General features: G+C 46.1%; 1 protein-coding gene across 5 annotated transcripts in view; it reads left to right on the top strand.

Annotated features, from left to right (window-relative positions):
- Window positions 1-19,457, top strand: part of ATP2B4 (ATPase plasma membrane Ca2+ transporting 4) — a 118,284-nt gene extending 98,827 nt beyond the window's left edge. For 2 of the 5 annotated variants that reach the window (XM_074977394.1, XM_074977396.1), the window contains 2 exons: window positions 2,024-2,216; window positions 10,430-10,602. In XM_074977394.1, the coding sequence (XP_074833495.1) occupies window positions 2,024-2,216; window positions 10,430-10,455 (219 nt within the window). In that variant the 3' untranslated portion in view covers window positions 10,456-10,602. Of the gene's footprint in view, window positions 1-2,023; window positions 2,217-10,429 lie in introns of all 5 variants that reach the window. The other 3 variants (XM_074977393.1, XM_074977392.1, XM_074977397.1) reach the window with 2 other exon arrangements.
- The last annotated feature ends 1,347 nt before the right edge of the window (window positions 19,458-20,804 follow it).

The raw sequence follows: 20,804 nt of genomic DNA on the forward strand, positions 1-20,804 counted from the left end.
ATTCCAATCTTACCACATCCACTCCTGCTGTGGGACCCTGCCAGAGTTCACCTGCAATTGTTAAATTTACAAAGCATCGGGAAGGAAGCAGCTTGTTTCGCATGCTTCAGAATCCCATACTTGGAATGAGAATTTTAGTGTGGTTGTATTTCAAAGAAGAGGGGTGCAGGCTGGGGATGCCCTGCAGAAATGACACCTCGGTTTCCATGTGCACATTGGGTTCATGGAGGTTGGTTATTGTTTCAAGGCAGATATCTGTTTCCCTCACAGCTACCAAACGGCAAAAGGTCCCTTGAGTCAGTTGGCCTGGGAGAGGTGTCCAGGTGGGACTTGCAGACAAGTCCTTCTTCACACATGGAAGTTGTGGTTCACGCAGTGTAAGAATGACACTTAGGAAATGCATGTGATCCACACCGAAGCCACATGTGTAAAAAGAAGCTTGGAGCATGGCCTGCACTGAGGTCATCATGAGTTGTGTGAAAAAACATGAGTACATGTGACTGAAGCCAACACGTGATTTTTTTGGTCTGGGCTCCTAGTGCTTTATGCTTCGGTGCTGGCTTGTAATCGGCCAGGTCTGGATTCTTTTTGCGGTGGAATACAGCACAAACGAATTCCCTTGGGCTCAGAGATGTTGGTGTTTGGGACAGGGGTTGTGTGTTTGCTAATTTCTCAAGCTGCCCTGCAACATAATGCCTTTGGGAATACCGTGGAGTCACCAGAATGATCCAGACTTGCCAGCGTATGGTAGGTAGAAATTTTGGTATTGTTCTGCTGCTGAGATGATACAGGTTCTAGGTGCTGTCTCCAAACCAGTGAGAAGAAAGAAATAGCGAAACCTGTATCAACTGTGCGGTGCCCAACAAGTTCACACTGGGGCCAGTTTTTTAACAAAACTTTGCATTATTGCCTGATGAAAAATGCTGCTTGCTACTGCAACACTATGCAAAGCCCTGGGTTCTTTCCAGCACTGTGGTTGTCCTGCAAATCCTAGCCTGGAGATTAAAGCCCTGGAGTTCTAGATTTCCAAGCGAGTGTCCTAAAGACATGTGCCTTAAAGGAAAACTGCAGTGATTCTTTCAAGACTGCCCTAGCTGATTGCAGGAAAATGTTCCTGCAGCAGAATATAAGAGGGCAAGCAGGAAGTGGCAAAGCAGTGCATGGATTATCCAGCGGGATGGACTGGAAGCTGCGTGCCATTCCTTAAGGAAGCCTTTTTTTAATAGGAATCACATGATCAGGGCAGTAGCCAGAGGCACAGGAAGCCACAAGGAAGTCCACTTCTGTCTGTGTGGACTAAGATAGCAAAGATGGTCCAAATACAGAGCCGTGTAAATCCCCAGGTGTAACTGGCTACTGCTCCGTTCATCCGTTGTTTGGCATTTGTCAGCAGACCAAGTCTGCAGCTGCTTCCTTATTTCACCGCTGTTGGTTTTTCCCTGTTTTGGGGCCTGACCCCAAGAGAGGTGTTGAGCATCCATGAGCCCGTTTGGCTTTAGTGGGGGAGTCGTGGGTGCCTGGTACGTTTCCGGGATCAGCCCTTTAGTCCTGGCTTTCGTCGGACTGGGCGATTGGAAACACTGGTTTCTATCCCGCTGCAGGTTTCTAGACTGTAGGCTGCATTTTGTACTGGGTGCCAGCTCTCACTGACCCCGCCCCCCTCACCTCTCCTGCAGGTTGCCTTGACATACTAGATCTTCCCCCTGACTGCCCCCACCTTTTGGGGCCTGCAGAGTTTGCATCTGATGCAAACTCCGGAGAGGGAGAGACTGGCAGTTAACCTCTAATCTTTGCTTCTGAATCACCTGCCAAAACTGTATTGACTGGAAAGTAATCTGAAATGGGTTTCCCTGTTCTTCTCCCCACCCCTTCCTGCCCACCTCTGTCCTTTCCTCTTCCATATCGTTTGTGTGTCTGTCCCTGTCTGCCCAGCCTCTCCTCCCCACCAACCCTCCCGCTTCCCCCCATTTCTCTTGGTCGCTAACTGGGGGACGAAGCTATCTTACTCTCTGATTCTTTACAGATGGACGTAGTTTACACATTCCAGACCGGCGCCTCCTCTTTACAGGGAGCCCTCAGGAGACAGCCTTCCATCGTGAGCCAACACCACGATGTAAAAAATGTTTCTAGCCCAACCCATGTAGCTCTTTCCTCCGTCAATTCCACTCCTACCACTTCTGCTGCTGCTGCTGTTGCTGCATCTCCTACTGCGGGCAGTGAGTGATTAGTCTATTACAATGCATGACTTCCTAATAACCACAAGAGAGCACTTGCATCAACCTAACCAAACCTGTTCTCTCTCCCTCTTCTTTAATCCTTGACTTGGCACAATGATTCCTTGTCCTGATGCCGGGGCAGGGGAGAGAGGCCATTGATTTCTTTTAAAGCTGTTGCATCTTTAACCATGTTTTAAAACCTTTCTGGCTCATTTCCTTCTCTCCTCCCTGTTCTCATGTTTTTTTATTATTATCTTTTCTCCTCCTCGCAGGATTTTGATGGATGGTTGTTTCCTTCCCAGGGGCACAAAATTTGAGGTTCTTTAAAAGAACCGTGGGGGGCGAAGGGCCCTAAATAAAATGAGATAAGCCGATCTTTCTGAAAGGCTGGATTTCTGACATGGGTCTCCTCAAATCCCCTCAGCTGGTGTTTTCACTGAAGCCATAAATCGTGGTTTGTTGGAGGCCAGTGGGACCAGTTCACTTGAGAGTTTACTTGTAACTGACCAGCCTCCAGGTTGGCCCTATGGAGAATTTACATCTTGCTTGAGTCACTGAAGGTGGCATTTGGCCCTGTGCAGAGAGCTACAGCTTAAGTGCCCCTCCCAAAGTCCAGGGGCCCTAATCAGGTCACCTCTTAAACACGTGCTTAAATCCCAGGCAATGGGACTTGAGTGTATTTGGAGAATTAAGCATTTTTCAAAGTGATGGGGCCAGTTACACATGCCCAGAACGTTGGACGATCCAATACTTCAGGGCACAGTGTGGGCCTGCCACCACCTTCATGGCCCCTCGGCGTGACTTGGCATGCGCAGAGTGTGAGATGTCGTACCAGACGGGAGGCTGCCATTTTGAAGAACGTGCTGCCCTGCCAGCACCAGCGTCACCTTGCAGACAAGGACGTGCTGGTGTGGGAGGGGAGCCCACACTTAATTACGGCATGCCCCTGTCAGATCCCCGACAAAACCTCCAGCAGGGGACAAACCACCTCAAACGTGGACTGCCTGGTATATAACCATATATAACCAGGCCCGCCGAGAGCAAGGCAGTTGCCCCAGTCCCCTCTTTGAAACTTCAAAGCAGCATTGTGCCACTGCTCAGCATGCAGAGCTGAGGGAGTGGGCTTGGGGGGCAGGGCTGACTCCCCTCAGCCCTGCCTCTTATGCCCTTTGCCCCGCCCTTTATGTGAAGGGGCAGGGAGATGGGCCCCTCTTACCCCAGGCCTGCTCTGGCTGCAGCTAAGGCTGTCCCTTTTTAATGTCCTCCTGAGTAGGAAGCACGTGTGTAAGTACTGTACTGAATTGGGGCCTGACGTGGGATGGTAGCAGCACAGAGACCTGTTTGTGGCCCTTTGCACTGGCCTGAATTTCACCCTACATGTGCAAATTAGGCAGCCTAGACAGAGGATTGAAAATATTTTTAGAGTACACCATTGTCCCGTTGCATGTGGAAATAATTGGCATGGAGTGCGCCGAGGTCACGAGTGCACAGTTACCAATGCCTCACCTTTAGAGACCATCCAGAGGTATCCAAGCACTTTGCAAATTTGTATGACAAGTAGTGTTCCCTGTAAGTTGTGCACCTGGGCAGCTGCCCAGGAAAGATTTCCATGTCTCCAAGCTGATTAGCAGGGGACCCACAGCCACCCAGAATGGGCAGCATGTATTTCTACTGGTGGTCCACATCCACGCATGCCTGGGTGCACATAACAAAATTTATTCCCCCAACAGATGGAAAATATTAGCGGGAACACTGATTACAAGTTTGAAAATATAAACCTTAAAAAAAAAAAAGCTATAAATGCAAAGAGAGCAATCCTGGCCCTGTTGAAGTCACTGGGAGTTTGGTCATTCACCTGGGTCAGACTTTCACCCAAGGAATTTCAGGGGATTTTGTTGTTGTTGTTTTTGATTATTTAAATTTTCCCTATTCCAGTTGAGCTGTGTCATGCTCCTGTGAGTATGTGTGAATCATCTCCCTGCAGGTCCTTGCCACACTATGAATAATCTGTGTAGGGTTTTGTTTTTCCCCCCCGCCCCGGAAAATTGGCTTGCTTTGCTGATTGCACCAACCTCCCTAGTCATTGTTCTCCTTTTATTAGAGAAACAGCCTAGAAAAAAACCCGCAGCCTGTGTTTCTGTTTTAACCCCGGTTGTTTTGGAGGGAGCAGGGGCTGACTCTTATTTCTGCCTCTGTGCACCAGCATAATATATTTCTCAGAAGGAAACAGGTTCTACTTCCTTTCTGCCGTTCTTTCTCTTTCTAAAAAACTGTTTCCTTGAATCCAGATTAACGAGCCCCTCTGTCTTCCCCTTATTACTTCCTGGTGGAAAGTTCTACTGTGCTAGACCTGAGAAGTCCTGAAAGCTGTGTTCCTGTTGGGTGGGGCTGTAGCAGAGGGGAGACCTCGTGAGTGACCCACAGCTGGTGCCTTGTGGATTTAGACTTCGTCTCCATTGGGAATGTTGCCTGATTACAGCTATCGGTGTCCCAGCCTCCAACAAGCCCCTATTCTGACAGCATTAAGAACTAGTAGCAGAGAGGTAGCCATGTTAGTCTACATTCTAACAAAACATGACTGTTGTTTTGTTTTGTTAGGGTTAAGAACTGCGAGCCATGCTTTGCACTGGTGCATTTGACCTGAATGTCAAGCAGTGATGAGTTCTGCCAGTACAAGTGGTTGCTTTACCGAGGGGTGTCCCTGGGAGCACTTTCACCAGAGGCTGGAATTGGGGCAATCCCTCCCCCCTCCCGCCCAAATATAGATGGTGCCTGAGATTCTGTGAAAATTTGAAGCCAAGAGGGAAAAGCAGGTTCCAGGTCTGGGCCTGGAAGATGGGTGTTCATGGCACGTTTTCTGAGAGACACTGAAACGTGCCAATGACATGAGGCTTTGCGTGTCTGCAGCCCACAGGTGTGGCTGGAGTCTTTGCAAAGATTTTGGCTTATGCTTGCAATGAGCTGCATGGGAAGTTGTCGTGATTCAGGCAGCGCTCTGACAGCGTGCTGACAATGGGCAAACTTCCTACAGCTTGGAACTGAGAGGAGTGGTCCAGGGAGTCCTCTAGATAAGTTCAGATGCTTGATCCAAGCCTGAGGCAAAGGTGGGCTGGGGGTCTTGAACCAAAAGGCTTTCTTGAAAAGTGCCAAAGAAATCTTGCTTCCAGCTGGGCTAGAAAATCACAAGAACAACATGTCTGGCTGTTTTGCACCTGACTTGGAAGGGCTGAGTAGGTGCTTGAGAGCAGGACACAGTGCGAAGAAGCCAGGGAAGCATTTCAACTTTCGGAGATATGGTTCCAGTTTGGCACCAGGGTTTGGAAGAATTTTTTATTTATCCAGCCTGGGGAACCCATCCCTAAACTGTTCCTAATTTGTCTTCCTACCCAGAGATCTTTTAACAATGAGATTGAATTTGAATTGGTTTTATGTTAGTTCTGCCATCCACGTCTTCCACTTTAGGAATAACAAGACCTGCAAGGGGGAAGGGAACAACATGTTTCCTAAATGAACTGAGTAGGGAATCAAAATGTCAGAGAAACCGAAAGCCACACATGGACATCCGGGCTAATCAGTTGTAACTATGCTCTGGGATGGTTCATTGCCTGCACGGTTAGAATCTAAAAGCATGAGCCTCTTCTGTCTGAGCTAAACGAGCTGCTGTGTTCATGATAAGCCACTATAAGTGATGGGAGAGAAGCCAACTACCATGCTCTTAGTGGAGGTTCCCCACTTGTGTTAAAAGTTGAAAAGAGAAAGTGATGGCACCAGCTTGACTGGCACACAAGGATTTTTTCAAAGCAGTCTTGGGGATTTAGACACACAGGTACCTGGATCCCTTGGGCTGTTTGGAAAAATCTCTAAGCCTTTATCGTTTCCTGCAGATTTACCATTCTTGGGTTTTATCTCTTGCGCTTTGTAGCAGTGCAGTGTGTATGCCTGAGAGCTCTGTGTCAGTCGCTGGTTTCGGGGGTTACCCAGGCATGGACTGAAGGGAGTTGGGTTGGTTTTACTTGATTTTATTTTGGGTATGATTTCAGACTGCAGAGAAGTGATTTTTGCTGGCAGTAATGCCAGCACAACGAACTCCTGCAAGCAAGGGTGCCTACAAGTTAGGAGGAGGAGTAACGTTAAACATTCTGATTGCTGCATGCCATGGCTGACGGAGGTGTAATGTATAGCCGTGCTGCTACGCTGGTTGAAAGATTGGACTAATATTCTGGTATGCAGAAAGGCCAAAACTTTCCAGTGGAATCCACTAATATCCCCCTTTTTTGGATGTGCAACATGTTCCCGTTGTCATTGATGGCAGCTGGTCAGGGTGGAGAGTCCGCACCTCTAACAATGGCTCTGGGCATTCAACAGGATGCGTAAAACTCATGGCTAGTTTTCTTTCTAATTTTGGCTTAGGTGTCTTCTAGCTGTGCCTTACTCTTCCTCAGTAGCTTGGTGGTACCCTTCAGTGCTACAGGAGTTAAGAGAGAAGGAAGTGGAAATACCAGCTTGCTCAGCTGGGAAGGAACCCCAAAGCATCTGGGTTTCTCTAACTACTTAGCCCAATCCATTGATGCTCTAGGGAGAGAGATGGCTTGGACTTCCAGCTGCCCCAGTGTTGCCCACCCAGATATAACCTTACCTTTTCACAGGTCAGGCCATGTGGCTCCCCACTGTGAAGGTGGACGCTTAAGACTTCCCCGGATCTGTGTTTTGCCTGTCGTCCAGCACTGCAAGCCAGTGTGTTGTGTGCTTGTCTGTCTGTCTGTCTGCAACACAAGAATGCAGCTGTTCTTACTTTTATAGATGAAATGCTTTTGGCTTTCAAAGCCCTCGTCTTGCTGGTGTCAATGAGGATGTTCCATCAAAATGTTCACGGGTCATTCACCTGCTGCTTGGGGGGGGCTCCATCATCGTGGGAGGAGATGCCAACCCAAAAGGCTGTCCCGTTAAAGTGGGATCCCCAGGCATCTTATGGGTTGATTTGCGAGGCGGTAAAGTGGGTGGGGTCTCACCCCCAGCTTCCCTTGGAATAATGCCTTGTTTTCTATGTTTTGTGAATGTGGGCATGCGGCTGCTGTGCTGACACCAAAGATCTTTGGGGCGTTCTTTTCTCGTGGGTGTCTGGGAAGGGGTTCGGCAGGTATCTCCAGTTTAGTTTGCTGGTGAGATGGTAGCCAAAGCAGCTACTGACCTCAGTGAATCTCATGCAGGGGGGAGGAGGTGGTAGCATCTTCTCCTGATTTCGCAGGGTCACCAGGATCCGATGGCCTTTTCTCCACAGTGCAGTGACAAAACAATTGGCACACTTGTGAGTGGAGGAATTAGGGAACAGTTCCTCCCTCTTTTCTGCCTCCTTTGCTTTCTGTCCCATTAGCTGGGACTCAGGGAATGTCAAGAGATGCGAGAGGCTGGTGTAGCCTATGGGTGAGGGCAGAACCAAGGAGTTCCTGCTGGGATGTGCATCATCAGTGGTGTCAGAGCTTTACCGAAGTTCTCCACACACCCATCCCGGGCTGGTATGGGAACCAGAGGGCTCAGAGCACTCAGCTGATAAGTCCACAGGCAGCATCGGACAGTGGGTAAGCAAAGCAGACTGTTCAGATGGGGAGCTCCAAGAAGTGAGCAAAGGAGGCTCAGGGCTGAGTGAAGGCACAGCTCTCTCCTGCCGGTGTGGCAGTGACTTGAGTACGCCTCCCTCCACTGCAGCAGGGATCACTGGGGGATATTTTCAGGGAGGAATTTATGCAGGAGGTAAGGCTAGAGGATGGTCCCTTCTAGCATCAAAATCTGAGTGACGCAGTTTGAAGCCAAACTCTTCCCCTTGCCTGACCGCCCCTAATACAAGGCAGCATATCCTCCAAGGAGAATTTTTGTGACTGTAACTGCTGCTAGAGAGAGGTGAGCGATCATGAGACTTTTTTTGGTTGGTTAAAAAAAAAAACAAATCAACTCAGTTTCTATCCAGTGCAAACAGTTGATTAGAACTCCTCTTCCACTCGCTGGGGGAAGGGATGAACCCCGTAAATTGCAGCAGGTCACAGCTGTAACAGGGTGAAACTGAACATCTTTGGAACCCAATTCTCAATGAGGGCAGAGGTCTAGGTCAGTGTTTCTTAAACTATGTGTTACACAAACAACTTGCAGGTGTGCCACGAGCATTTGAAAATAAATACACAGATTATATATATCTTATGTTATGAAAACTAGATGCAATGTTACTTCTTCATTGCTATGATACTTGATTAAATTACTTTTTTTTTTGCTGTGGATGTTGCTGTTTGGGTTTTTCCAGATTTTTTTCATTTGTTTGTTTGGTTTTGTTTTGTTTTGTTTTTTGGTCTGACAATTTTTTTTTGAAGAAAATTTTCATAGGCGTTCTGCATAAAAAAATATTATTGTTTGGTGTCTCAAAAAGTTTAAGCAGCACTGCTCTAGGTGATGTTGTTTTCCAGCTGGGGTTACTAAAGTGAGGCCAGGGCAGGTGAAGTGAGGTGTGTGCAGACTGCACACAGCACTGACTGAGAGAGCTGAGCGCTCCCTCTGCAGCCAATCAGAGCGCTACTATGGTTCAGTCGGCGCACCCCACACATTCTAGGTTCACGAGCACAGTTAGCAAAATGAGCCTATCCTAGGAGACCATCTTGGTTACAACAGACTAGCGGCCCACTGAGATGAAGAAGGTCCTGTGGCTCACTCACTAGCCGAGGTTGCCCGTTGCTCTCTAGAGTCCTTTAGTGGTGGCAGATTAGGTGCTGGACAGAAGTAATTAAAGCAAGATGATGTCGTGTGGGGCCTGGGGACCAAGTAGGTGGCCACTGGTTAATTAGAAATACCTGCTGGGTGGGAGACATCGGGGAAACAGGTGGGTAGCATTTTATGTTGCAGAAGCAAAGCCTGGGTGTGGTGTAGCTCGAACCAGCACTTTTATCAGAGCTCGCTGGGACTGGTTCTGGTTTTCTGTCAGCTGCGTACAGAATCCATTTAAACAGACTAGGATGCATTTGATATTGGGGATGCATATGTGCTGAGAGTTCCCTGTGTGCAAGTCCTCATGGGACCAGAAGTGATCTGGGCCCAGTGTAGGTGTGTTGGCTGCAGTGGAATGACCTACATCACACACATACAACTGTGGTCAGGAAGGTTGGTGTTTGCGGTGAGTGTGACCCACCATGAAACTCGCAACATCCAGCAAGGTGAAGAGGTCACTGTGCCCAAGCTGCATTGCCAGGTCGCTGCCTGCTTCCCCTTTGTGTGTTTGAAAATGCAAATTACACCTTTTAGCTGTGACCGGACAAACTGTGACTTGGCTGCAGGGTGGGGTGAGAGAGCTCTAGGTTTTCAGGTTCGAATTTTCAAAGGAACCTGAGCAATTTGTGAGTGGGATGCCTTAGGCTCCTTTATAAATCGTACCCTGTTTTTCAGATGTCCTGAGTACCCTTGACTGTTTTAGGCATGAACAGGAGCTGTGGGCACCTAGCATCTCTGTTTAGCCAGATCTGAGTCCAGCTGGGCACCTGAAACCAGTTGCTGCTTTTGGAAAAGTTGGTCTTAAACATGTTGACACAGGCAAAGTTCAAAAGCTCCTGACTGGAATCTAGGTTACAATGTGAGAACTCTCACAGGTCTGGTTTCCTGCTCGTGTGCTTGGCCGGGGATGTTTTATGGTTAGTGGCACCTGCTTGGATCTGCCATGCCACGCACCATTGAAAAAAACAGGACACCTTGAAACTGATTCCTTTTCATAGGTTACAAATAAACCAGTCATTAAAAATACACTGCTGCCCATTTGCCTAGAAACCAAATCACTGTGTGTCTAACCCACCTCTCTTTTGAGTTGTATTTCCACGTTTTTGTCTTTGTGTGAAATGCACAGAAGCGTGTGCACGTGTCCACACGCACACCAGAACTAATGCATTTTGATTTCCATTCATTTCAAAGTGATCTGCTTGGAAATGTTTGTCTTTTCTTACAGCTTCTGAAGTCGCCCCATAGTCGGTTGCCCCATCACACACCTAGTGCCTGAATCTGATCTATGTGACCATCCTAGTTTTTCCATAGTTTCTCTGATTTTTTTTTTCTATTCAGTTTTGTTCAGTGCTGTTGTAGTGGTGGTGTTGTCTTTTTTTTTTTTCTTCTAAAGTCCCTGAGATCACCCTGTGGCCTCCTCTCACCTTTTCTCTGTTTATCCCTCACCCTTCACCCCAACCTCCTGACAGATCAAAGTGGTGAATGCGTTCCGTAGCTCTTTATATGAAGGCCTCGAGAAACCTGAATCCAGAAGCTCCATCCATAACTTCATGACTCATCCAGAGTTCATCCTGGAGAAAGATGAGCCTCAAACCCCATTCCTCGATGGCGCAGAAGAAGACTCCAAGACTGATGGACTCAAAAACCAAGGTGGGGATTACCCAGGTGAATCCTTCTCCCTCAACCAAAATAACAATGCGGTGGACAGCAGTCTAGCCGAGGACACCGTCCCAGAGTTTGAAAGCCCCATAGACAGCTTGGAATCATCGGTTTGACCTTTGAACTTTGACACACACCCCTTCACTTCCTTCACCTCGAGTCCTGTGTGATATCGGCACTGATAACTGATATTGCAGAGCGGTCACTTCATGTCAATTGCTCATATGTGTACCATTTTGTTTTCCTTTTTTGATTTAGTGGCAGGAACCAGAGTACTGTGGGTTGGGGAGAGGTGAAGAACAGTTTGCAGTGGGTACTCGCCCAGGTGGGAAACAGCCAAGTCGATATTTCTTTTTCCTTGAGTCAGGTTCCATGTGTCCATAGGATTTGCTTTATTTTTTTTTTTAATTTTGAAAAATGCATGTTCAAAGAAAAGGCTCTGATTATCTTAAATAAGTCTTACATGCACGCTCATCCTCTGAGGGTGCATTTGTGGAGTGACTTGAGGGATTTTTTTTTGTTTGTGGGATTTATCCCCCTGATAATGTCATACTGGGGTCGGGGACAGGACGCCACGTGAAGGTACTGATTTAAAAATTGAACAGGAAAAAAATTTGAATTGTATTAAAGAGGAGGAAAGGGCGCAAACAACGAGGTATTCCCTGCGGATGGATAGCGCGTGTAAACCAGTCTTCCGCCTTGAAAAATGGTACCTAGCCTTTGCCATTTTTCTGTCTTCATACATGTCTCTCTCTGTTTTCAGTGTGCTAACTGTGATTAAAAACTAGGGAGAGAGGGTGATTTTAAGAGTCTTAAATATGTTGGCTAAGAAGTGATTTGGAAAAGTCCCTGCTTTGTTACAAAGGCCCGTGGGAGAGGGGGCCACATTTGCTGGGAAGGTTCTCCAAGAACTGCCATGACAGGGAAATAATGTCTTACTTTCGGTAGATATTTTAAATGCTCTTGAACTGTGTGAGGTTAGTTGGATGGATTTTGATGGTCGGCAAGAGCCGTGCATAATTGACCACAAATCACTTTGGAGTCACTTTGGTGACCAGAGGTGGTTTTGCATGGTTTTCACACTGCCAGGTGAAATATTCCTGGGGCCCTGGGGTGAAGGTACCCAGCGGCTATGGTTCATCCCAAAGAACATGCCACGTTGCACACTCCAGAGCCTGTCCATCCTTTGCACAGTGGTGGTAGGGTCGGGATGGGGACAGCTGCTGGCGGAACAGCTGGCGTAGCTTAAGGCTACCCATCCTTGCAGGGCTTTGCTGGTCTCTTCAGACAGATAGAAAAGAGACCGCAGTAGGGAAGGCCATATTTGTAGTGGCCATGTGTGCATAGGTCCCATCAGTATACTTACCTGCCTCCTGGTGGAATTGACTTGTCCGCGGGTCTCTAGGAGGACAGAGGAAGCTTGATAGCTAGGCTTTACCCACTCTCCCTTGTTACAAAGGTCCTCTTTCCACCTTAAACCCAAATTTGCCTCCCTCTTGCCTGGACCTTGTTGTGTCTCAGTACTCCAGACGGATGCCAGAAATGAGGAGCCATGAAGCTAAGGTCATGGCCCAAGTGACTTGCTCTTGAAGACAGCTGTTCCAGGTGTCCTGTGTGAATTGTTAATGTGTCTCTTGTGTTTTGTTTGAAGTTTGGCCCCTGACACTCAGGCTGTGGGCAGGGTAAGAGGCATGGGCTTCAGCTTTCAATCCGCTGGGAAGCCACTCAGCTGAAATAGTTCTGAGCAAACTCACTTGTGAAGCCAAGATGGGTCCTAATCATGAGTAATGGGAGATGTCAGTAACTCCGGATTACTACTTCACTGGTCCCTTTCTGCCTCTTTAGGGTTTGGCCCTCGACCTGTGTCACTGAGACATGCTGTAGGTTACCAACTTTACCCTCTTCTCCAAAACTTATTTGATTAAAAGCTGAACCTGTAAGCAAAAAGAAACCAGTTGCTACTGGCTGTAGGAAAGGGGTTGACAAAAAAGGAATGGGGGCCTTGTCCAGCCTCCTTCTCAACAAGCAGAAATGTCTTAGGGAGCGAAGTCTTTTGAGGAACGCACAGCAAAAACTCCCGTGCCTTGTCCGAGCACTGCCTGAAGCACCGTCTGCCACGTGGGAGCCCGGTACTTTGCCAAGAAATAAGTGTTCCTTAAACAGCAACAAAAAATAATCAATTTTTCTTTAAACCCAACCCTGACTCATGCCCTGGGGCCGTGTCCCTTCATTCCATTATCTGTTCAGGGTAGACCGATGAAAGGTTCTTCTCCCAGGGTCTTCTGCTCCAAGACTGATAAAGAGGAAGGGATGGTAGGCTCCACAAACTGCCAATACCAAGAAGAAATAACCACCACTGTGCATCTGAATTGCATATCAAAGCCCGCCCCTTTCATCCAGGAAAAACCCACCTGCGTCCTTCATTCCTTTCATTCTTCATGTCAGCTATCATGTGGGGGGAATAAAGGAATTCTTGGTCTCTTACATGACCTACATGATGGGAAAGAGGAAAGAATTTTTGTTTATCTGTTCTAAAGCTTACACTGCTTCAAAAGATCATTTTTCTATTTTAAATACTTGCAAAAAATACAACAGATGAAAATACGTTGTTCTTAGGCGCTTACATAAATATTTATTAAATACTGTTGGGGGACACCGATTTTGTTTATTTGATAATTTTTATTACCTTGGACCTGTTTAAAAAAACATGGGGGGAGAGGGGGAAACTTTGAAGACGCTTAAAAAGTCGCTCCCAGAAGTCTCTGTGACTGGCAGGTTACCATGAAGGTCTGGTCTACCTTTTTAGTCAATTTATTTTTTGTTGTTCTAGTTTCAGTCGTAGGAGGGGGAAAATAATTATATATAAATATTATGCAAAAAATATAGTTTTCTTTAGATCAGAAACTGATATTTTTAAGTCAGCCATATGTATTTTGTTTAAAGGAAAAAAAAAACAAGCTGTGAGTCATGTGTCTGCAGTGGAATGTGATCACATGACTGGCAGTTTACCGTGACAGGTAACTTAATGATTGGTCAGACTCCAATCAACTTCCTTTCTCTGAGCAGCCATCTTTGTACTAAAAGTTAGTTGGAGTACACAGAAATGTTTTTTATATAAATTATGTTGGTATGGCTGGTTGCTTAAAGTATAAGCATTTATTGTGCATACTTTTTTATGTAAAATATTTTTTTCTATTTAGTTTCAGTGATTAAACTGGCAGCAGCTAACTATGGCTTAAGTTATTGAGGAAACTTAAAATTGGGAGAGAAAAAGATGGTGCTTTCAATTTAAACGGCATAGTAGCCTAAACGAATTTTTGGGGATTTCTTGAAACATGCCTGGAAAGATGCAGAGATTTTTATTTTACTTTTTACTGCCAACAGAATGAATGGGGAGAAGATAATTAAACAGATAGTGCCATGTCAGACAGGAAATCAAGTAATCTCCTGTGATATGTGTTAACTTGCCTTGGGATGCTGTGTTCTTAAAACACTCTACATAATTTTGAATCCGGCTCTGAATAGTAGGGTCTGTTTTGTTACGTTAAATAAATTGGCCGATTGGTACCAAAGACATTACATTACTTCCTGTGTGCATTGGTGAATCTCCATTTTTAGGATTTTTCATCGTGTGATTAGGCTGGGGAGGGGGTTATTTGCACAGGGATCGGACTTTAATTTTCAAAGGTTTTGTGCAATAAGTTTTCAAGGAAAAAGTCAAAACAAGAACTAAAACTCCAGAAGGAAAAATACTAAACTGAATTTTAGCCATGGGTAGCTGTGAAAATAAATGAACTAGGGCAAAGGAGAATATACTCCTTTGACACACGTTCAGTCTGTCCCTCCTCAAGAAGCTTTCTCTGTGAGGAGCAGGCACAGTTGGTGGCAGGTGTAATTTAGTATCATAACAGGGAAGAGGCAATTCAAAAACCCACTGCAGACTCCCATAGCCTTCAAAGGGCTCTGGGTCAGGCTCTCTGACGAAGGGTTCTACAAGAAGATCAGTTGCTGGAGTGACTTCTTCCAGCGTTCCACCAGGCAGGGATGAACTTTTTCAACTGTTGAGGCCTTAGCTTTTCGTGTGTCCCCAGTTTCTGCCTTCACATGTGCATCAGGCACATGGCTTTGGACAGCTGAGGCTCTGAAATTCACAGCCCCAAGAGGAGGGGAAGGGTGAGGGTAGGTTCCCTTCCTGCCATGAGTGTCCTGGATGACTTCATCTCCTGCTGGCTCCACCTCCTTGTGAGTTTACCAATCCGCTGAGCTCTGCATCAGGATCTCCTGAAATGCATTCTTGAGAATTCCACTCCCCTGCACATCTCCCTGCAGCAGGTCAGACTGAGTGAAGAACGTGCTAAGGATAGCTGAGGAACATATCACTTTGGCTTGACACCATAACTGACCATAACTCCTTCAGGATTACCTGGAATTTATGGGTCATATACAATTCTGCTGTGTGGTTTTTGCTGTCCTGTGAGTGGCTGTCTCCTTTCCCTTTCCTTGTCAGTAATTCTGCCCATGTCTTCCTCCTGGCTGTCTGACCTCTCGTGCTTTTTGTCTCTGATGTCCCTGGTAGCCCCTGCTTCCAAAATGCAGGCTAGGGTTGGGTGTTAAGTTCATTAGCCTTTCAGCAAAGTCCATGGCTAAAACGGCCTTTAGTTTATTTCCTACCCCAAAATAAATATATATACAAATTCAAAAATGCACATTTTGTATATATGTTTATCTGATTAAAAAAAACAATAAAACCAAAATATTTCTTTTGAAAAGAGCACGCAGGTTTGAATTTGAGGTTTGTTTGGGTTTTTTTGGGTTTTTTTTTCCGGTAACTAGTATAATAAGCACTGGTATTTTTGTATTTAAAAAAAAAAAAGACAAAATAAAAGACTGACTATTATGTGGTATGCATGACATTAAAAATAATGGTGGTTTCAAAGCAATATGTACCCTGATGTGTTTGCCATATTCTAGAGTCCAGCTTAAAGTGCACATGATCTGTATTTGCATTTTGATATTATTTAATCTCTATGTACAATGTTTTGCATGTAATTTATATGGTTCTTGGGGAGGAAAACAATTCCTATTTGAATGAATTGTCAGCTAGCTTGTTCTAGGGAAATTTGGAACTCAAGGCATAAATAAGGCTGTGATTGGAAAGAAAAAGGGGGGGAACTACACAACCCAAGACAAAGTGGGGGGAAGAGGGTAAAGTTACAAATCAATAAAGCTTTTGCTGTTGAGCAGAAAAAGTGTGCAAGTGCATCGAGAGAATAAAATGTGCCCACACGTAATTGTGCTGTCCTCAGTGTATGTCCACCAGCTTGTGAAGTCACTGATCATCTACTGAGACAAAAGGATGCCCTTAAAAGGCTCCTCTCTGAGCAAAGTCGTAGTGTGGAAATTGGTGTTGAAACAAACCAAATAATCTCGCACCCAGAAAACTAATGTATTTTGAAAGGTTTTTCCAAACTCCCTCTTCAGCGGTGGGGGACTGCACCAAACTCCGTTTGTTCCAGTTGTTCTGACTTCAACCGTCTCTGAGCAAGGTCCAGAAGCAGCTGTCAAAGACTAGCCAAAGCGAATGCGTTCTCACAGACATGACCATGGGGCTTAATAAAATGTTGCTCCATTCCTTTGACACTGTCCCTCCAAAAGCTCTCTACATTGCAACAGAGGTGAACTGTGTCTTTCTGGTTTTGACTGCCACTCCGTAAAGCACTTCGAACATCTCAATCTGTGTTTCTCAACCTTTTTTTTAATATAGTAGCCGTTTAAAAAAAAAAGTTATAGGTATCCCCAGCACCTATAATTTTCAGGCGCACAATGTTTTTTTTTTTCTAGCATTGCAACACATTTGTTTGAACAACTTAATCATAACTGATGGATTGGAAGAAGTTGCCTATAGGCAATAAACTTGCCATCGGAGTTATGACTGTGCAAAAAAGATAAATAAAAAGATTAGATGACTATAAAATAAGTCCATTTTTTAATTCATACAAAAAGTTGAGAAACACTGAATTAGTGTACCCTCTGGAAGAGCTCTGTGGGCCCCCAGGGGTACACGTCACATACTTAAGGGCATTGTTGCTTTGGAGTCTGAACAGCACTGGATGGAGGTTGGGTAACTGTTATACTGTAATTAGCACCTGTAATGTATCCAGAAATGTAGCTGACCCAAGCCCTGATCCTGTGGCATTTATGCTCAGGAATGGCTTTAGACACTTGAGTGGGCTTATCAGAATCAATGGGTCGACTCCCATAAGTAAAACTACCCATAGGATTGAGCGTTTTCAGGCATAGACTCTAATTTTGAAAACGTAATGGAGATTTTTGACCATGAGAGAGGTCCACCCCCTTTTCATTATTGCACAGCTGGCTCAGCAGAGGAGCTTGGGCTGAAGATGGAGCTGGGGATGGGAGAAGAGCTGAGAGTAGAAGTGGAGTAGGAATGAAGGCAGAGCTGATGTGGGGGGTTGAAGGTAGCTGCGGCTGGAGTCAATCAGGGCTGGGCTGTGCTCCCTCCCCATCCTCACGAGGGCTGGTCTGGGCCTCCCAGGCACCCACTGCACATGCCAGGTATGCCCCATGGCTTGGGAGCCACCTCCTAAAGACCTGCAAAGCAACTCCTGGAAATTAAGCTTAGATCTGAGCCTGCATGTATGAGAGTAGTGGTTACGGGCATTACAATGTAAGTTACTGCAGGCTCACTGTTGTCTTCTGCGGCATTCTGTCAAATACCAGTCCTCTCTCTGTGAGCACGTACTAGGTAAACCTTCAGGCCTGACTTTTTGCTTTTAAAAGATGCACTCAGAAATGCAGTTTTATTGGTCAAAAGAAAAGCAGGTTCTGCCTGGATGCTATTCAGCACAAACGTTCCCAATTTTCCTGATTGTTTGTGGACCGAGTCAGTTTTTCTGAACAGTAGATGCAATGTTAATTTACGTAGTTGTGTGTTTTTCACATATCCAATTATCATGATTCGTGCTGTTGTTCTCATATTTTTGTGCACAGTGTCTGTTCCTTGTTACTATGTTGGCCTGTAGCTCCTTTTGTACAATAACTTGGTTGGCTAGGCAGGGGCAGATTGGCCCAGGATCACTCTTCCCACTGGCTCTGAGCTTGCATCTTCCAATTCCACACTGCCAGTTTGATGGGGAGACACTGCCTTGAGTTTTACCAAGATAGGTTGTTAATGGTGCCAAGATAGCAGCTGCAGAGCCAGTAGAATTGGTCACTGCGGTAGCCAAACTCGCGTATGATGCAGAAAGTCAGGAGTGTTAGAAGGCTCCTTGAGTCTTAATCAAAGTTGGGCCCAAATGAGCAAAAGAGATTTTTGACCCAGAGCCTCAAAGTTATGTAGGCCCTGACCTCGTTACACCTTTTGAAAAGCTCAGCCTTCCTTCGGCTCTTGGGGGTGCATAAATAGGGCAAAAGGTCTGCTCTTTAACATAAATGGCTTTGTAGAATGACCTGGATTGCATGTGGCTGAATTGGGTAGGTCGGGTGTCTGGTATGCCCCATATTTTTCCATCACTTAAGTTCTTTTTTGCTGGCAGGACTGTGCTCCCTGAGGCTTGACCTGAACGGGGTGTGTTTTTTTTTCTTTTTGTACAAATATAAATTTTCCAGTGGGAGGAGTTACTTCCTATTGCTGTTGTTATACCAGTACAATCCCTAGTCTGGGTGTTTTTTTACTGGCATAGCTTATTCCACCTTCACTTATTGAAATAAATTGTCCTGGTAAAAGCTCCTTTATATTGCTATAGCTGTATCCATATAGTTAGAGCAGTCCTCTTTTTTTCATGTAGACAAGCCTTTCATGATCACTTTGATGGGTGGGCACAGCTAAGCTTAGAGATGAATTTTAGGTGAGATTCCTTAAGTTTAGGCTACATGAGGAAATTTACCAGCATAACCTGTACACACATGGATACGTGTCTCCATGTGAACACTCACTCCAGAACCAAAGTGCCTTTTTCCTGATTTAAACCCTTCAAAGCATTATAAGCAAAATCAGAAAAAGTGGTGATTCCAGCATAAGCGTGTCCAGATAGGGACATTTACCAGTATAACTGTGGCAGTGTAATAGTGCCAGTCAGTTTTTCCATGTAGACAAACTCTTAAACCCACGGAGTCAGAGCCTCAGCTCCTATAAATCAACAAAACTATACTGAAGCCAGTAGAGCTCTGTTGAGGGGCACCAGCAACGTTCAGTAGAGTATCGCTGCTCCCGAAAAGTCCTCCTTTCACAATGCACTTGTGAGTCCATTTCCCATTCGTATCAAGCCAGAATTAAAAATGACTTTTCAAAAAAAGAAAGAATACACCTGCTTCCTTTGGTCACTTCAGAGGGATTCCCAGCTGCCGAGAAGTGTTTACAGCCAAGGATACAGATACGTTGTGGGCTGGGTGTTTCACTTCAGATCCAGTGGCTAATTTGCTAACTGCTTTTGGGCCTTGACTCAACTTCATTTCACGAGAGCCTCCTGCCTCAGTCTCCATTAACAGAATGGGGTGGTTAACAGAGACTCCTGCAGCCTGCCTGCCTGGGGTCACAATTTAAGTGACAAACTTTTGCTGCTTTAAACAGCCAAACAAACAAACAAACAAAAACCTGACCCAGCGACTCACTGCCTTAGTCTGTGGCTTAAAAAAAAAAAGCAAAGCCTCATTAGATATCAGTGCTAAGTATTTACTGCTTCTGTCTCTGTGTCTGTCAGCGTCCTTGGTCCTCCACAGTGTGTCTCTAACAAAGCCAGACTGAATACAGGAGGCCGTCGGTCATTCATGGGCAAGCATTTTTTAATCCTGTTGTAAATAAAAAGATACCAAAATGTCGCCCATTTATTTCTTTCCTGGTGTGTCTGGGCTTCACTTGTGTCAAGCCAAAAATAATCATAAAGGTGGGGGAGGGAGAGCAGGGGGACTGTCTGTGTGTGGCTGGTGTTTGCTCTCCTTTCATAGTCCTGTGGGTGCAGGTAACCCTTGGTAGCGCAAGAAGGTGCACCCCCCCGAAGCCCTCACCAAAACTTTAAGTGTCACGGGGGGTGACTACTCTGCCTGTGCAGCCCTGACCTCCCCAGGCAACAGTCAGCATGGAGAAGTGTAGTTGCATGCCAAGGTGGGAACACATACTTGCTCTCCCTCTAGCTTGACCCATTAGGGAGGTGGGATTTCTCCCCGCTGCTTAGGTTATTAGAATGAGCTGGATCAGTGTGACACACTGCGTTTGTAGTTGCTAGCTCCGCTGGCCGACAGCCAGGATAAGCGCATCGTAAGTGGTCTCCCTCGATGCTTGTGTGTCCACAGAGCTAGCCCAACTCGCTCAGCCATTGGCCGCCATCAGTCGCTCTCACCAGGCTCCCTCCAACGGCCCGTCAAGGCCGGAAAAGCAGCTGCACCTCCACGTGGTCTGTAGGATCAGCCACAACCAGCCGAAACAACACTAAGCCCCATCTTTCTTCTCTGTGCGGAGCTTCACATCATGCGAGCTCAAGGGCAAGTTGGAGTTTGTATCAGTGGAAGTTGAGCTGAGCTTGCCCTTGGGTGAGGGGTCAGAAGAGGGGTATAAGGCAGCCATGACTAACCATAAAGCTAGGTCTTCCATGTGCACAAAACCCAACACGCTTTTTCTCCCCTCTGATCATTTTTCTTTCCATCTTTTCTCTCTGTCATCTCTGCCTGGTTACGGTTTATTTCCTTACCTCGTAAATCCCGTCTTGTCTGCTCTGAACACCTAATTTCTCTCTCTCTTTGTTTCTTTATCTTTCCTTCAGTTAATCACACACACCTTTCCCTCCTGCTGACCTTGGGACCTAAATGGTGGCACTCTGTGTTGCCCTACGGAGGCCTCACTTTGTTTTTTTCTGACACAGTTCCTTGACGCCTCAGCTGGCAGCTGCAGCATGGTTCCACGTGGGTTGGAAGGAAGAAAAATCTTAGATAGCTTGTTAAGGAATAGGGAAAACCTGTCCAGTCTGGCTTGTTTATCTGCACTTACATAGGACTTCATAAGTGGATGTCAAAATGGAGGAGCCTCACTGCTGTTTCAGCTGGAGAGAAGAGAACATAGCCCTTCCCTCACTGCCGGCACTTCCTTTGGTATCCTGGAAAACAAGCTCATGTTAGGACCAGAGCTTTCTTCCCTGATGCCAGCCAGCTAGTGTACGGTCATGGGGATTTTTG

This window comes from Carettochelys insculpta, chromosome 26 (genome assembly GCF_033958435.1).
Source record: "Carettochelys insculpta isolate YL-2023 chromosome 26, ASM3395843v1, whole genome shotgun sequence".
NCBI classification, from domain to species: Eukaryota; Metazoa; Chordata; order Testudines; family Carettochelyidae; genus Carettochelys; species Carettochelys insculpta.